A 19,041-nucleotide genomic window follows, 5' to 3' on the forward strand; every position below is an offset into this window, starting at 1 on the left:
CCCACAAAAGCCTGAGGTCATTATACTAAGTCCTAAAATCCTCAGAGATGCTCTGTCTGCTCAGATAGTCTCTCTGGATGGTGTGAGTTTAGCCTCCAACTCCACAGTTTGAAACCTAGGGGTTCTATTTGACCAGGATTTATCATTTAATGCTCACATATCTCAGGCATGCAAAACTGCATTTTTTCACTTCATTATAGCTAAGATCAGAAATATACTCTCTAAAAGTGATGTTGAAAAACTCATCCATGCATTTGTTACGTCTAGGCTGGATTACTGTAATTCTTTGTTAGCTTTGTTAGCATGTCCTAAAATTTCCTTAAAAAGTCTTCAGCTTGTTGAGGAGGCAGCAGCAAGATCGTTAGCAGGAACTAACAGAAGAGAACACGTCACTCCTATGTTAGTTTCACTTCACTGGCTCCCAGTTGATTCTAGAATCAAGTTTAAAATTCCCCTGCTTACCTACAAGGCGTTACACGGTATGACCCCATCCTATATTAAGGACCTCATAGTGCCTTACCAACCAAACAGAACACCTCCCTCACAAAATGCATGTCTGCTTGTGGTTTCTAGAATTAGTAAAAGTACGGTTGGAGGTAGAGCATTTAGCCACCAAGCCCCTGTCTTATGGAATAAACTCCCAGCTCATGTAAGAGAGGCCGACTCAGTTTCTCTCTTTCTACAGGCTTATTGTAAGACTAGCTAGTGTTCAGATAATATTTACCTTACTGTTAATTTTTTTTAAATTAAACTTAACAATAACAATAAAGTTGTCACTAGGATGCCAGAAGTTTTAAGCTGGGGAAACTATGGTGCACTGGGGTTCTGTCCTCTAGTCTCGTCTACTTCTACTCTCTTTCTCTCCTCTATTCTTCATAATTTATTCATCATTTAGTTCTCCATGCCTCTGTTTGGTGCAGTGTGATTCGTGTACTTTCGCTCTGTGCTTCCAGATTTCAGTTGGCTCATCCGTGCTCCTGTACCTAACCGTGTACCTCGTCTCTGGTTCGTCTGCTCCTCCACTTGGCTGTGGATCCTGTCTCCGGCTCGTCTCGCGCCCCCAGCCGTCCCCCAGCTTCATCTGGATGAAGATCATCTGCTGGACTTTAAATATGTAGTTGTAGAGTTAGATAAGCTAATTCTCTATAGGAGTTCTGGCATTGCCTGTCCGTCCTGGGGGAGGATCCCTCCTTCATGTGGGCACCAAAGAGGTTTCTTCGTTTTTTGCGGATTCCGTTTTTTTAGGAGTTATTCCTTACTGTAAAGGAGTGTCTAAGGGCAGGGATGTCCAGTTTAGTTTAGTTAAAGTTTAGTATTATCCTAATGAATTCTATGCATCTATAATCCCCTTTGATTCTATTTTTACCTTACAATTACAGGGATGAAGCCCATTGAGACGACTGTTGCTGTGAATTTGGGCTATATAAATAAAATTGAATTGAATTGAATTAGGAACAACAAATGTACCAAAAATGTACAAATTATGGGAGTAGATCTTATTCAAATTGCTTAACTGTTCCAATGTTGGTCACAAAGAGGAAGATTTTTGACCAATTTGTGGCTGAACAACAGTGACTGACGCTCACCATGGCCACTTTATTAGGCACACCTTGCTAGTACCGGGTTGGACTCCTTTTGCCTTCAGAACTGCCTTAATCCTGGGTGGCATAGATTCAACAAAGTACTGGAAACATTCCTCAGAGAGTTTGGTCCATATTGACATGACAGCCTCACACAGTTGCTGCAGATTTGTCTGAAGAAAATATCCCCCACACCATTACACCACCACCAGCCTAAACCATTGATACAAGGCAGGATGGATCCATGCTGTCATGTTGTTGATGCCAAATACTGATTCTACGTGGTGGTCACGTCACATCAGGCAACGTTTTTCTAATCTTCTATTGTCTGTTTCTGTGAGTCTGTGTGAATTGCAGCCTCAGTTTCCTGTTATTAGCTGACTGGAGTGGCACTCGGTGTGGTTCGTCTGCTTCTGTAGCCCATCTGCCTCAAGGTTGGACGTGCTGTGCGTTCAGAGATGCTCGTCTGCAGACCTCAGATGTAGCCAGTGGTTTGTTAAATTCCTGTTGCCTGTCTATCAGCTGGAGCTGCCATCAGAGTGTGAAAATGTGTTTGCATGGGTGAATGGGTCTGTGACTGTAAAGCGCTTTGGGCCTTTGAAAGAGGGTAGAAAGCGCTATATAAGTATACGCCATTTACCATTTACCGGTCTGGCCATTCCCCTCTGACCTCTGGCATCAACAAGGCATTTTCGCCCACAGAACTGCAGCTCACTAGACAGTTTATCCTTTTCAGACCATTCTCTGTAAACCCCAATAACCTTTCTTCTCCATCCTGATGCTCACTTTGAACTTTAGCAGATCGTCTTGACCATGTTTACATGTCTAAATGCTCTGAGCTCCTGTCATGTGATTGGCTAATTAGAAATTTGCATTGACGAGCCGTTGGAGAGGTGTGTCTAATAAAGTGGCTAGTTTGGATGTATAATATGTCACATAACTGAGTAAAATAATGGTTAAAGGTTAAATCTGCTATCTAAGTTGTTTATTATTAGAATTAGCGTAAAACAGAGAGAGAGAGAGAGATTATAAATGGTCAAAGAAACCTTATTAAAGTTAATTTTTTAAAATAATGAAAATGAGACTTTTTGGGTATTACTGGGTTTTGGTCAGTAAGAAAATGGACCAAAGGGTTCTTTGAGGCTACGTTCACACCGCCCTCGGCAAGCGACCACTTCAGATGAAAAGTTTTTGTTAACTCGCATAAACACAAGTTTTGGTCTTCACATGTAGCTACGCAAGTTTTTACGACGGTTGTCCGGCTCTGTTTACAAAATGTGTGGCTTTAAACGTGCGTTGCAAGTTAAACCAGGTCAAACTTTGACCAATCAGGGACTCAGATTTGATAGGGGTGTGGTGAAACTCACAAAACTGAGAGCAAAGCTGCTTTATCTGGTGAATCTGGGGCGGCCGTGGTGCAGCAGTAGGGCGGTCGACCCATGATCGTAAGATTACAGGTTCGATTCCCGCCTTGCACGCCCATGAGTCGAAGTGTCCTGGGCAAGACACTGAACCCCACCTTGCCTCTGGTGGTAGGCAGGCGCCTGTGTTTGGCAGCGGAGCCGCCACCAGTGTGTGAATGTGTGAGTGAATGTGTGTGTGACTGGGTGAATGGGTCTGTGACTGTAAAGCGCTTTGTCCTTGTAGGAAGAAAGGCGCTATATAAGTATATGCCATTTACCATTTGAACCCATGTGCTGATGACGACTGCATTTGTTTTTCAAATTAATATATGTGGCGGCCTCTTTTGGTTATATACGAGACACTTTGAGCTTCAACAGGTGCGTACTTTATTGGTCCTTGACACAACCATCCAAAGCACCACATGTACTCATGCACCGTGAAAACTAAAGAAAAATGCACTAAAGAAATTTTAATTTCACTTCTAACAAAGTTTTCAATGCACAAAATTAGTCTGTGATGTTGCGTAACAAGCACCGACACGATGTGCGCCACCAATTAAAGGACCTTCATAACACTTTTCCATGAATTAAAATAAACAGTTTCACATTTACTTAAAGAAATACAAAAAGCGAACACAGCATCAATATTTAAACCTCCTTCTGCTTCCAAAGGGGTGCTAGCTAAACTGTAGACTCCAGCATACCGTCCATGTGCGTGTGCAGCGAAGGAGAAAAGGAAAGAAAATGACGTGCTTCAGTTGTTGGTGCGTATGTCACAAAGAATGGACCAAATATAAGGAAGCAGATTGGAGCAGTTATCTATGACAGTTAAACTAAAATGCACATTCAGAAAAGAACATTTTCTGTCATTTACAATATAAACTAAGGCCACTCTCCTGACATAATGGTAATTTAAATCTGCCAGTACAAGGACGGTTCTATTTTGTGCCCAAATCACGAGATCTGCCCCACTTCGGCCTTTTGGCACCAAGCCCCTTCCATCTGTAAGTGGCAGACATGTGCTAGTTAACAGTAGAAAAAGAAAAAGAAGTGTCCAGTGTGAACACCACAGGCTAATAGCACGTTCAAAATTGCATGTTTTGGGCATTTTTGAATGCATGTCAAATGCACGGTGGAAACATTGTTTAGGTGTGAAAGGTTGCAGAATTGGGGCTGCACTGCGGTGCAGTGTTTAGCACTCTTGCCTTACAGCAAAAATGCTCTGGTTTGAATCCTGGCTGGATCCTTTACATGTGGAGTTTGCATGTTCTCTCCGTGTATGCTGGGGCTTTTGTCTGGACACTCCGGTTTCCTCTCAAAGTCTAAAAACATGCTTAATGGGTTAGTGTCTCTAAATTGTCCCTAGGTGGGCATGTCAGTGTGTGGCCCTGCAACAGACTGGCGACCTGTCCAGAGGGTACCCTGTTTATCCATTATCTAGGGCAGAGGAAGCCACAACGACATCAAACTTTTACAGCATCCATTCATCCTCTACCACTTTTTCAGAGCTAAGAGGCAGCAGTCTAAGCTGAGACGTTCAGGCCTTCTTCTTCAAAGAAATGTCTCCCAGTTCTGAGGACTGAGCTGAGCTGAGAGACAGAATCCCTCCAGTGTGACATGGATCTGCCCTTGGGCAAAATACTGTACCTCTCTGGGAATCATCCCAGAGAATCTGAGACACCTAAGCCACCTTGATTGCCTCCTTTCAGTCAAGAGGAGCAGGATCCCCTTCTTTGAATTAACATTGTTTTTGCATTATTTTTTCTTGCCTAGGGGCAGCATTGGTGTAGTCAATGGCTTAGAATTTACCATAAGAAGGAAGGTCCACAATAATGCTTCATCAAAAGCATCCTCATCTTGCCTTGTGACCTATATAAATGGATGAGAATAAAATGCAGGAGTCATATAATGTACAGTGAGGACAGCTCCCTCGATATGTAGCGGCAAATACATGTTTTTTTTCTGTTTTGTTTTTCTTTTATTGACTGTTAAAACCTGGAATGCATCCTCGGAACCTGCAGGTGGCACCACAGTACCATGCCCGACTCCTGCAGCTCAAGTAAAGAGCATGTCCACCTTTCTTTCCACAGACTCCTGCAACATTGCGGGTTGACGGCTGCAGGAAATGGCAAGAACATCAAATCAACATTCCAGTGAAATAACTTAACATTAAAATGTTCATCAAAATCCACTAAATCATCTGTAGTTGCCCACTGTCAATGCAATTTGTAGAATTAACAATAAACAGTCAAGAACAAGGAAGGTTAATGACACATGAAAATATTTATGACCGTTTTATTCAGCTAAAATAAGTCAGAATGGTGACAAAGTCTCATTTTTAAATGAATAATATTGCAATTATTCAAACTAAACATACATGGATTTAATCCAAAATGAAGACTTTACTTCATTTTAAACAATCTAATCTGGATTTTAGGATTTACTTTATTTTAATAAAAAATGTCCGAAATAGTCCATTTAATAATCAGGTATGGTCGTAGCCGGAACCGGAACTTCTTGTACAGTAAGGGTGCGTTCACGTACTAAAATATTGTCGTTTTTCTAAACATAACTTTTTGATTAAAAAAAATTAAATGGTTTGCAACAACATTGCAAGGGGCACGTGGAAAAATGTAACAATAACAAAATAACTGTTATAAATACAGTTTGACATCAAATTTAAAACAAACTATTTAAACAAAACTCTTGACAGTTGTTTCTTTAAATGGTCAGTACAAATTTGTTCGTTTTTTTAATGAAAGATTTGGTTTAGCAGAGTAAGTTTTGTACATGCAGACAATATGTTATCCATACCATATACATATATATATATATATATATATATATATATATATATATATATATATATATATATATATATATATATATATATATATATATATATATATATATATATATATATATATATATATATATATATATATATATTTTTAGAAACTAACATACATTATTTTAAATTGCAAAACCGTTTCGGTTATTGAAAATCCAACTAAGTGACGTGCACATGAAGGCAACATTATAGCGGATGTAGCTGCAGTGTACCGTCCACTGGCAACCATGTAGCGCCGAGCGCAGACATATTTAGTCCGAAGTTGTAAATTTACAATATTTTCGTTTTTATTTTATACCAATATCAGGACAGGAGAATGTTTTGTAAGGATAATTACGTGAACGCGTGAGCCAAGACTGAAACCGAAGCTCCCTTCGCTTTAGGTTTGAAAGGGAGGGGGCATTTTTTTTAGGGGGGCTCTTCCTTAAAAAAAGAAACAACAACTAATAGATTAATCTCGACTCGGCTTCATGGCCTCAAATGTCTTAATAAACACGTTAGAGACACCGAAGGAGACGGGCGTGTAGCACTAGCGGATACGGGGGAAAGCCTGGTGTGATAGCTTGCACCAGGGCTGTAGTGTGTATCCGCGTTACCGCCCCCCCTCCTCTCCCCAATCCAACGCCGTCAATAGCGGTCCGACGATAAACCCGCGAGGCTCCCAAATCCGCCGCGCGCCATGGGGAATACAACATCCTGCTGCGTGTCGTCGAGCCCCAAGCACCGGAGGAACAACCACTCGAGACTGGAGCCCTATCGACCGGAGCCGGAGCTCAGTCGTGAGGACACGGGCTGCAACCTCCAGCACATCAGCGACAGAGAGAACATAGACGGTAAGATGCACCATATTGGACAGAAAATCCACTCACAAAGCGTAATGTGCTGGTTCAGGTTTGATTTTATTGCGCCATATAAATTTGGCGGACACACAGTGGTCTTATCCTACCGGTTTTCTTTGACATTGAAGCTGCAGTGCTGTCATAGCGTCAGTTTGGGTGACACACCCACCCTTAGACCCCATGATCACTGTTCTGCGCATGCACTTTAATGATCACTGTTCTGCGCATGCACTTTAATGATCACTGTTCTACGCATGCACTTTAATGATCACTGTTCTGCGCATGCACTTTAATGATCACTATTCTGCACATGCTCTTTAATGATCACTGTTCTGCACATGCACTAACATTTTCTCTGCAATATGCATTAACATGTTCTGTGGGATTGTCGGGATGGAGGACATATGTTAAAGTCCTACTCTGATCATCTTTTGATCTATTCTAAAAGGGTTTCCATTGTTGTTTTTTTGAATTATGATTATGCCCTTTTTAGCCTAAATCAAAATAATCTGTGTCAATTTCGAGGACAGTTTCTGCAGAGCGGCAGTAGTTCATCAGAAATTCACCTCTGAGCTGTGGACGGGACAGTTTGCGCAAAGCAAGCCTGCTTACACTTCCCGTCATCCATTTGTTTACGCGCTCCCCTGCTAGCTCACAGCCCCTCTGTTTATATATCCTCCATCATGAGAAAAAAGCCACAAGAACATGTTAAAAACGCCAAATATGCAATGTGTTTACGAGTATTTATTTATACAAATTGTGAATAAGAAGCTCCCTACCCCGTTTTATTCTGATGCATTCACTTGTAGACTTGTGTACGTCTTTGTTTTTCTTGTCTGAGCTGGAATCTGGCTGAAACCTGTACGGCCAGATAGCTCCAATGTTCCTTGCAATCTTGGTTGCATCATAATGTTGTGTGTGTGAGGGGCTGTAGGCTAGTGGGAGAGCGTGTAAACAGAGATTAGAAATGGGTAGGATTGTTTCATGCTAATATCCCCTGCCAGAACTTTGCGTTTTGGCTAAAAATGGCATTATCATGATTCAAAGACCACTAGGAACACTTTTCCAATAGATCAAAAGATGATTCGAGTGGATCTTCAGCGATTCAAAGCTGTTTTGCCTTGTTTCAAACCAATGCAAACCACACATTTCTATTTAGTTTAGATGCAGCTTTTATTTTTGAAGTGATCTGATGGGCAGTGCTGATAGATGTTTCAGCTGTCACAAACACACTCGAACTTAACAGTAGAACTTTAAAGTCGACCCAGAAAAACATTTTCCAAAAGACGCAAAGGTCCAAAAACCTACACGAAATTTCATTCTGTACTGGTATTTGTTGTTGTTTTGTTACAACACAATGGCAAATCCAGTGAGTGAGGATATGCAAGGCAGGAAAGGAAGCAATCCCAGCATGCTGCCACTGTGAGGAAATTACTAACCAGAATACATGAAGCAGTGAGAATCCGCCGTAATGCCGGCTGTGTGAAAAGAAAAGGCCAAGCGCCTTGGTGATGAGTGAATCCTCCTGAAGAGCAACAAACGGGCTTTTATCACGTTTTAGCTGGTTAATGCTGACTGGGCAGAAAAAGGCTCTTCAAACTGATTGTCTTTGAGTATTTCTGAAGTCAATGTTTTCACTGATCATTTTCTACACAGTGAGACTCAGACAGTGTTGGAGTTTTTGTGTAAGGTGCAAATTCAGACTCTTACTTGATATGGTTTTGTTGTCACAAGAGCTGCAGATCGTTACTTAAGTGGCGATTCATGAATCGCACTCAAAGATTCACAGATCAAACCCCAATTCTTACTATTTAATTTAGGTTTGAATGGTTGCTAATATATATGCTTGTCTTTTTACTGGATGTATAAAAAACCGAATATTTAAAATCCATCATTTATACCTTTATCTAGAACAGGAGAGGAAAATACACAGAATTACAAAGATAGAAATGGGTCACTTTAAGCAATGTGACACTCTAAGGTTCCTAGATAACTTGAGCTGGAAACAAATCATAAACATGACCGCCGTTGTTCACCTTTCGGCACATCCCATAAGGGGTCGCCACAGCAAATTGGCTTTCACTGATTTGGTGGTTTGGCAGAGACTTTACTTTGAAAATGGGAACCTTCACCTACACTTTACTTTGAGGAACCATTTACTTCTACTAACAGTTGCGCATTTGGTTGTGTCAGTTTATTTAAGGTACTTAAAATCTAACATTATCCTGCATTTTAGAGCAATAATTACTTTCACCCAAGGTCATTTTTACTATACCATACTCGGGTACTTGGATATCTGTTCGAGAAAAACAAGTACAAATATTTGAGATGTCCCAGACGGCTGATTTGTGATGTGTTTTAAAAGAAACAGTTTAGGTAATGTAATTATTGCTCTGAAATTGTAGAATAATGTTAATCCTTTTTCCCAAAGTAAAATGTCAGTGAAGGTTCTCATTTTCAAAGTAAAGCTATCAAGTTTTTTTTGTAGATGGAAAAAAAAATGAGACAGATGTTTAGTTTACTGAAATAAGTTCTGAAAAATTATTACATTTTAAACATATTTGATATTTGATTTTGATTTTAAAAAATTAACAACTTTACGTAAATCTTGTGACGTCATGTGACTGTCTGCTAGCATGATGGAGAAGCCGTACTTTGTTGCGTCTGCAGAAGGTTAATCTAAAGCAGTGGTTCCCAAACTGGGGGCGCGCCCCCTAGGGGGGGCGTGGAGGTATAGCAGGGGGCGCGCGGTGGAGTTTAGAAACAAAGGATTTGTATGTTTGTGTCAGTGGGGGGGGGCTCGAAAATATTCTAATCTTCAGAAAGGGGGGCCCTGCAGAAAAAGTTTGGGAATCACTGATCTAAAGTGTGAAGGGTCATTTATCTACGGTAACTCTTGTCAGCAAAAGTTTAAGGATGGAAAAACTGTGGAAAACATTTTACGGATTTGTACTGAAGCGATACAAAAACAACAGAGAAGCTTATTTCTTGTTTACGACTGAAGTTAACCAGTAAGTTGACAGCACAACTTTTGAATGTGGGCATTCTTTAAAGGGACAACTATTTCTTTCTGTCATTTTCAAAATGAAGCTGCATTCATTGACTCAAAAATAAAATGAAAAAGCATGCTTCATTTTGAAAAATGAAAAAGCATTTTTTGTATTGACTTTATTTTTGATTATGCAACAGAAATGCTTCCATAAGAACTGGTTTCTGCTGTCTCTGTAGTAAAAAGTTTTTTTTTTTGAATCGCCCTTACTCTGGCCTGTCCCCCAGGAGAAGTTTGTCATGGGACACCCCGATGGGGTCAAATGTTCCCGACAACGTTGCTCATGGGATCATTCAAGCACGCAAACCCCTCCACCATGATAAGGTGGCGATTCGGGGAAGGGAATTTATCAGTCACAAGCCAATCACTCCCAGTTTCTGTGGGGAAACCAAGGTACTTGGAGAAAACCCACAACGCTGACAGGTAAATTTGGTATAGTTCCCTAAAAATTTGGTGACTGATTTTTCTTTTCTTCCAAAAAAGTAATAATAATAATATATTAATAATATTTGTTATGTTATGTTCATTTACAATATCATGTGATAAAATATGATAAGGTGGAGTATGTTATATCATAATCTATTATAAAATAACATAACATAAAATCAAAAATAGAATTTAAAATAAAATAAAATTGGAGATTTTATTTTGTGGCCATATGCTTCAATCTTTTCCAATCAAGTCTAATCTAATCTCATGTATTATAATATATTATAATGGATTATAATGTGTATTATGCTACAGTGTAATATGCTACAATGTAATCTGCTACAATGTAATATGATATAATCTAATATAATACAATATGCTATGATTTAATATAATATGCTGTAATGTTATGTTGTTTCCCATCCTTGATAGATGAGAGCTGCTTTTGCTAATTAGGAAAGAATGGGAGAATAAGTTATTTTACTACTGTATAATTATAATAGCATCTTGTACTTTTATGATTTTGTCCAGACATACGTTTTTAGTAAAGTTGCTGATTATTGATCAAATTGAGTTTTGTAATTTCTGGCTCACTTCTTTGTTGTTAACATTTAAATTAGTTTCGTATTTCCAGCATTTGTAGTAGAATGATCACACCGTGTGTTATGCACTATGGGGCGCACCGTCAATAAATGGTTTATTTCAAACTTTTGTCATAGATGAGGCAGACAGAACTGTGAGTCACACTAAGTGAGACAAACGTGTCAGAGATGTGTCTGTTCGTCAATCAGACTTTATTAACCACGTTCTACAACTTTTATGGGGGGGCCATGGTGCAGAGGTAGTGGAGTTGACTCCTGATTGGAAAATCATGAACCTGCTAGAACCTGCTATGTGTATTTAAAATTTAATGTGATAGAATATGATAAGATGCAATATGTTATATCATAATCTGTTATAACACAACATAAAATGCAAAATACCTAATAGGAATTAAATAAAATCAGAGATTTTATTTTTTGGCCATATTGCCGAGATCTGTTCTGATGTAATCTGATCTAATCTAATCTCATGTGTTATTATGGATTATAATGGATTATAATGTGTAATATGCTACAATGTAATATGCTATAATATAATACAATATGCTTTGATATAATATAATATGTTGTACTGTAATGTAATGAAATCAAATCAAACTTTTTTTTAAAGAATTATAACATTTAAAACAAAAAAAGCAAAAGAAACATACACAATATCACAAAAAAACCCAACATGTAATATAATATGATACAATATGCTATGATGCAATATAATATAATATAACATAAGATATTAAAATTCTCTGCATTCACTCTCTAAGGCATTTTGTTGGCTGTCAGACAGGAATATTGCTGAGTGTTTTCCTGCTCCACAACCTGCAAGTCATGTTCATGAGCGTTTGTAAACTTCACGCGATCTTTCTCTTGTTGGAGTCTTGATCTAAGATTGGAATGATCCTTGGCAAGAACAATGTTTTGCTTCAATTTATCCTGGTATTCCATTTTTGCAGTTAAGTACTCGACCTCTAGTTTGTTCACATTAATATACTTTTCCTGAAGCTTTTTAATATCTTGCTTGATCTCTTGATTTTGCTTTTCCAAATTGACAATGTTTTCAGCTGTTTTGTTGTATCCTGTCTGTAATAGATGAAATTGGTTGAGTGTGTCTTGCATGGCATCACGTCTTTGCAAAAGCTCAACATTGTCCTTTTGTATTATCCTCAGGTTAGTAATCATGTCATTATATTTTTCCACCTGAGGTTTTGCCTGTTCCTGCTGCAGTCTTAGATGGTCTATTTGCTCCTGAATGTTGAGGCTTTCTTGCTCCAAAGATTTAGTATTAGCCACAACAGTTTCATAGCAGATTCTCCGTTTTTCCTCCTCCTCTTCATATTATGACCCAACCTGTCAGAATCAAATTTAAAATTATTTGTGCTAGAGCAGTGTTTTTCAACCAGTGTGCCGCGGCACGGCACACTAGTGTGCCGTGGGAGATGGTCAAGTGTGCCATGGGAAATTGCCCTCATTAACTGATCTAAAAACATTTCCCATCTCCAGGATTTCAGCTCTTTGTTCATCCAAACAGGCCCTGATAAAACACTGAGGAGTTCGGAATATAAAAGATCGTAAAATACTTTTTCTTTGCGTTTATTTTATTTTATTAAAGACATTTTGATAAGAATGACGGTGCCGCGATTCAGCTGCACTTACTGCTGTATTTTGGAAATGTCCCGTCCCTTTAACTGTCTCCACCAATCATTGTTGGGGGGGCTTAATCACATGTCATCAGTCTGACCAATCAGAAGTGGTTAAAGTCTTCACTTCCTTGTTCTGATTCTGCTCATAAAGTCGCTCAGTTCTAACAAAAATACCAGCTAAAGCTCGTCTTTAGCGGTGTAGCTTTCCACAGAATCCGGTATCAGACCGTGGAACAAGTGAACAAAACCATGAAGCTCCGAAAAGCGATCTCCGGCCGTTTTATGCACTACATCTCCCATGATGCATTGGGTTGTGAGAGTGACAGCGCACAAGGAGATCTGTTGTTAAACGTCTTGAAACCAACGAACACACTTCAAACTGTTTTTAAATCTTCTAACTTAACTTTTATTGCATCTTTTAGAAAAAAACAGCTGCAGTTTCCAGCTTTTTCTGCAACAATTATCTCAAAAATGCATGTGAGATTGTGGAGGGGCTGTAGATCAATAGAGACTATGAGTTTCTCCTTATTTTTTTTAATTTTTGGATGCTGGTGTGCCGCAGGATTTTTTTTAAGGTTAAAGTGTGCCGTGGCTCAGAAAAGGTTGAAAAACACTGTGCTAGAGTCTTCTTCCTCTTTCGGCTTCTCCCATCAGGGGTCGTCACAGCGAACAAGTCGCATGGTAAACTTGGCAATGTTTTACGCCGGATGCCCTTCCTGACGCAACCTTCTCAAACCGGGCTTGGGACCGGCACAGAGGGGAACAGGGAGCAGCCCGGAGTCGAACCCTGGTTTCACGGACGGAAGGCGCCGCAAACCAGCACGAGCTAAACCGGTCCCTGCAGAAACACTGTGCTAGAGTAACAACCAAAAATATGTTTTCTATGGAACTGTAATTGTAACTTTAAAAAGTTCTAGTAAATAATGAGTGATTTAACTTTAAGGAGTAGTTACATTTATTTTTCATTACATTTATAAGCTATATCTGGCCCTTTGAGGACAGCCGCTACGCTGATGTGGCCCTCGGTGAAAACAAGTTTGACACTTCTGCCCTAGGAAATAAACTAGTTTCCCATGCGCGGGAGGGGGTGGGGATTCACTTTATATTCACTAATATATTGTGTTCGCCTGTGTACCTCACAAATGGACAGTGGAGAAAGAGCATTAAATAAAATCACCAAAACTTATTAACATGACCACTTATTATTAGCACTTATTAACATGACCAATTTGACGCAAACTTTTACTGTCTATGTGGCACGTAGCCTTTCTAACATTTACTTGTTAAACAGGAAAAGATGCTCGTAACTGGCGAGTGCTAATTTTTGTGAGGGAGTGTAAAATAGTACACCGTAAAGGCCCGTACACACCGGGACGAATTTCGCGCGCAATATTCGCCGACGTTTAACGCCTCGTGACTAAAGAAAGGGCACCAATGTGAGTGTGCACACCGACGCGAAAAAACGCCACGCGTCAAAGCGTCACATTTAAAAAAACGCCTCGGGTTCGTTTTTTTGGTTTGACGCGCCGCGTCAAAAACTATACGACCAATGAGAATGGCGCTTTTGCACACGTGTCTGGAGCTTCTGAAGTTACAGTAAAACACAACTTGGGGGCGCTCAAACACAAAACTGCCTTGCTGAGCACACATACCAGCGAAGAACATAGACGCCAAGTAGCGTCTACACTGCCGCGAAGAAATAATGACGGACATTCTAAAATATCCCCGAAAATGCTCATGATACATTTTCAGCTCTTGTACCAGTCGATAAAACTCCCCATGATCTTCTCTTCTCGTTACTATGGGATGTACCCAAAATCTGCGTTTTTTCCGGCGTCTTTCATCATTCAACAGAACAATAATTTCTTCATCGCTGGAACTGGAGCTAGAGCTACTGGAGCTGGAAATATTCATGTTTTCTTTTTTATGATTCTGACAAGCGCGTAAATACTTGCTCTCTTCTTCTGAGTGAAAAGCGACTTTAAGAAGCGTTAAGTTGCGCGGCGCCACCTTGTGTACAGGAGTATTTCTGTTTTACATTAAGCGCCATCTAATGTCAGGGAATGAAATTGCATGTTCGCTCGGCTCATCGTCAGCGAAAATCGCCTGGGTGTGAACACAAAAAACGTGTTGAAAAACGCTGGCTAATAACGGCTGGCGAATATTCGTCCCGGTGTGTACGGGCCTTAAGCTCTCTGCTCTGGGTAGAGGATGGGGAGTGGTATCCACGCACTATTGGTCCCACCCACAACTTGGAGGCACACTTCTAACGAACTACTGCAGCTCTGCGGAAGCTATGTCCTAAAAATGACACAATGGATTTTTAGTTTGGTTGAAAATGGCATAACCATAATTAAAGCACCACTGGGAACACTTATTTAAAATTGCTCAAAATATGATGTGAGTGAGTCTTTAAATACAAAGATCCTCAAACTGTAAATTTGCAGGTTTAGACTAAATCTTCTTTATTTAGGAAGTTCTTATTTGCCGACATGCAAAACACAAGATCAGTTATTAGGAAACAAAAGTACCTGTGTTTGCAGTTTCTAAATCACATCTGCTTGTGTGACTCACTCACAGAAGGCCTTTTATTTCTGTTTTCCTTTTCCCCTGATGATGGGAGTTTTCATTTTAAAGGCAAATGATCAGATTTTAAGGAACAGTGAAAGTGCTGTTATAATCTTCTCTGTCTTGTTGGGTTTGGTTTTCTCACTGAAGAGACAACCAAACAGTTTCAAATGTTATTTAGCTGTTTTAGTTTAATTTAGTCACATCTTTCTATTTTTCCAGCAGTTCTAGTAGTTCTAGTACAGGGGTCGGGAACCTTTTTGGCCAAGAGAGCCATGAACGCCACATATTTTGAAATGTAATTTCGAAAGAGCCATACAATAATGTAGTGTCCCTTTCCCACACTGAGGCACGGAGACTTAACCTCTTTTAAGGTTCTTTATTCTGGTTACTGCAGGCTGTAAAAAACGCCGTACAATTAATTCAGCAACTCCTGAATCTCTCCCGCCGAGACGAGAGCGCTTCTCCCAACTTTATATTCCCCTGCTCCCGCTCCAGCCCTCCCATTTCCCTTATTCGGCCCATAGCTGAACCCCATTGGTCCAAACTCCCTAACAACAGCCTGAGCGACAGAACTGAGGGCCAATCAGATCTCTGCTTGATGCGTTTAATGAACTCCAGAACTTTTAACACCCACCCAGTCCAACTCAGACCGCGACAATATGTTTAAAACTAAATATACAAGTGAATGTGTGCATTTGATTTAATTTCAACATTTTTAGAGTACAATAAGTCTGTGGATTCTTTTTAATAACATTGTTATGCTGTTGCTAATAAATGATGAGTATTTCTCGTGGTAGTTCTGCTGATGGTCTAGTCTGGTTGATACGTGGTGAGTTTCTGCTTCATGCAGGCGTTGAGACTTTAAACGTGATCATAGTCTGAATGTTCTGTAGATGTGAGACAGACTGATCACATAAAGACGGGGAGCCAAACACACACTCACACGCTGCAGTGAGTGACGGGCAGCGGGTTTACGTTTTTACAATCCCTGCGCGATTAACCTGCTGCCTGTCGCCATACCCCCCCACCCTCTGCTTTCTCCCTCACACATCCCGTCCCCGCATCTGCGCGCTCTTTCTCAGAGACGGGAGCGCGCAGTTTTAGGCACGGCAATTCACAGGTTTCCGTCTGGTACAAACTCTGTGAAATAATAGATAATAGTAAACTGATAATGCTGGCGCAGATTTTTCTCTCTAAGCACCGATACTACTGTGCGCCTCTGGCATCGCATCGCGCCCGAGAAGGACTGGTCAAATGAGAGAAAAAAAAAAGTATAATTAAAGATTTGTCTGCGAGCCACATGTGACCATCAAAAGAGCCATATATGGCTCGCGAGCCATAGGTTCCCGACCCCTGTTCTAGTATCTACCTACTGATTGATGATACTTTGGGTTATCTGTTGCATTTTTGTTAGATCACTTGTGTTAAAACACTTGAGTCAGGATCAGCTCAATGTATATCATTTTGAATTTCACATCTCATGCTTTGACCGAAGGTTTTTATTTTTTCCAGCTCAATGCTTTCTGCGCGGATTGATGCAGGGGCACGGCAGCAGAGCACTAGCAGCCATGTTACTGCTTTCTGAAAAGAGGGAAAGTAGCACAAACTTGGCAACGCAAGTCAGTGAAAGTCTCTGATAACGCCAGAAAATTTATCTGCAGTTGCTTCCAGTCTGTTTTTTGCACAAGAGTATCTAGTGTGCTACTAAATTTAGGCAAAAAGTCACTGTTTTATGGTGGCGCATTACAGTAAAGTTTTATTGAAAAGGCCATAAAATAATTTTGGTACATTTCTGCATTACCAAAATGGGACCAACCAGGCATGACCAACCAGGGATTCAGATTTGGTAGTGGCGTATGGATGGCGTTCCTTTTCATTTATGAATTAAGTGCCATCCGTTTAAAAATTGAACATGGTATTACTAATTGCTTTTTTTTTACCTGGATGGAATTCTACGACACCAAGTCTTTTATATATCAGAATAGAGCTGTGAAAGAAAAAGCCTGGAGCAAGAATTGCAAGATTTGTACCACTTTGACATTTCGTACCAACTCTCAGATGGTTATGTGCTAGTATTAGATAATGACAGTCCAGTGTTACCACCATGGGCTAAAGGCACATTCAAGAGCACGTCACATACGCAGTGTGAATGTAGCATCAAACAGAAGGAGTGTTTCACAAAATGCTGCTTCTGAAGTGTTTCTCTCAAGTGTGCTGGCAAAGATGCTAAAATCGGTTTCTGCTCATGTCTTCATGCTTCTGAATGCTCACAGACAGCTGACATGGCATGTGTGGGGAAAAAGGCCTCCAGCTTTTTTTTTTTCTTTTTTTCCCCAGTCATGGGACAGATTCCTTGTTTGACTTCGAGCTACCAGCAGTGTTAAAGTGAGTGTTTTAGAATACGCCAAAATACCAAAGTGTTAACAGTTATAATGAACGAGGAACAAGGCATTTGTCATGTGCAATGAACTGAATGGTTGCTTGACTTTAAATTTACTCGCATCAGTGTTTTATTTTCAGCGTCAGAAACAAGCATGTGTCATTCCATTTCATCACCTCCAAAATGAGGAAATCAGCAGAAATATGTACTTGTGCATCACAGTCATCAGACGCTAGGGAGATTTTGTGATGATAAAAGGTCAGAACCTAACAGACAAAGATCCGATGTCTTGTAGACTCTGTTTCACCGCTTCATGCTTTAACATTAACTTCAAATTGCACTCTTTAAAGGGATTCCTTTTGACATAAATGGCTGATTGCATGTGACCCATCCACCAACGATCTTAAGGCGCTCATATGATGCTACAGACAACACGTCACATCTTTTTGTGGTGAACTGAATCAATGAAGCTTTGTTGGACTTAGCTAAAGCTAATTTAACCAACACCATCAGATAAGAAGACTGGATTTTTCTGTAAGGTTTCGAATTAAAACCAAGCAGCCGATAGGCTGGCAGAGGTCAGCCTTTACTGCCACAAAGGCTTCGACAACACCGGACAGGCGGTCCGATCTACAGATACCTGCAGAATTGGCCATTGTGATAGAAGACACGCCATCTGCTCCTTTTTCTCTCTGTGAATTGTCTTTTTATTTTGGGGGTGCTGTCTTTGCGTTTAGTGGATTCTTGATAGAGCTCAAGCTCTTGGGAATATATTTGACTCATCGCTCGTCCACCTGCTTTTTTTTAATTGGTGCCATCATGCAGGAAAGAAGATGAATCATAAAAGGGTTACCATTTACAAACCATTTCTGACTATTTTATGCAGTCATGCTCACTGCTGACACTGTTGTTTGGAAATGTCAGCACAGGCAGCGTAGATCTCAGCACAGGCGGCCTATCTGCCATTTCAGGCTCCTTTCACAGCTTGACACTGGATAAATCTCACACTGAGTGACACAGTGTTTTGGATTAAACAAGAAGCAGTGAGAACGGAACTGAGCGGTAGCAGGGAAATGCACCGTGCCTCAAGGCCTGTCACAAGTCTAGCAAATGCTTTAAACTGTTTCCACAGGTTAAGGTTGACAGAATGATTGCGTTATATGTATTGACTGAGCATAAGAACTGGACTGAGTGTCCCCTCCCTCTTTGCGTTTTAAATTGGATGTCCCTGCTGGTTCCAAAAAGCCAAAATCCCACAGACGTCTATTAAGAAATAAACAGCTCTCAGTCATTCTATTTGTTAGACTACTACTGTTACTTTTTTTTTTTTTAAAACATATTATGCTAAAACACCTTTTTTTTTAAATGAAATTTTTTCATTAGTGCAAGTTATTCAAGAGAGTGGTTGCTATAGAAATGTTGTCACAGACCAATTTGGACCAATACCTGCAAATCACATCCATATTGCGAAAAAAATGGCGACTGAACTGACAACAGACATATCATGTAGAGCTTTATTTTCTGTAATTACGAGTCTCTTCTTTCTGGCTCATACTACTATTACTAATAATAACTTTGACACTATATACCAAAGCCCTTGTCATGGGAAAAAAAATCGAAATTACTTATTATTCTACTGATATGATTAAAAGAAATTTTACTTTTCTTGTTTGAGACTTTAGTGTTTAAAAAAACTTTTA

General features: G+C 40.0%; 1 protein-coding gene across 4 annotated transcripts in view; it reads left to right on the forward strand.

Annotated features, from left to right (window-relative positions):
- Positions 1-6,004: 6,004 nt before the first annotated feature.
- ccny (cyclin Y) overlaps positions 6,005-19,041 on the forward strand; it is a 34,387-nt gene continuing 21,350 nt past the window's right edge. For 3 of the 4 annotated variants that reach the window (XM_011488728.4, XM_011488729.4, XM_004080889.5), the window contains exon 1: positions 6,007-6,667. In XM_011488728.4, coding sequence (XP_011487030.1) covers positions 6,514-6,667 — 154 coding nt within the window. In that variant the 5' untranslated portion in view covers positions 6,007-6,513. Of the gene's footprint in view, positions 6,668-19,041 lie in introns of all 4 variants that reach the window. The other variant, XM_011488730.4, reaches the window with a different exon arrangement.

This window comes from Oryzias latipes, chromosome 20, assembly GCF_053564925.1.
Source record: "Oryzias latipes strain Hd-rR chromosome 20, Olatipes_Hd-rR_3.1".
In the NCBI taxonomy this organism is placed as follows: domain Eukaryota; kingdom Metazoa; phylum Chordata; class Actinopteri; order Beloniformes; family Adrianichthyidae; genus Oryzias; species Oryzias latipes.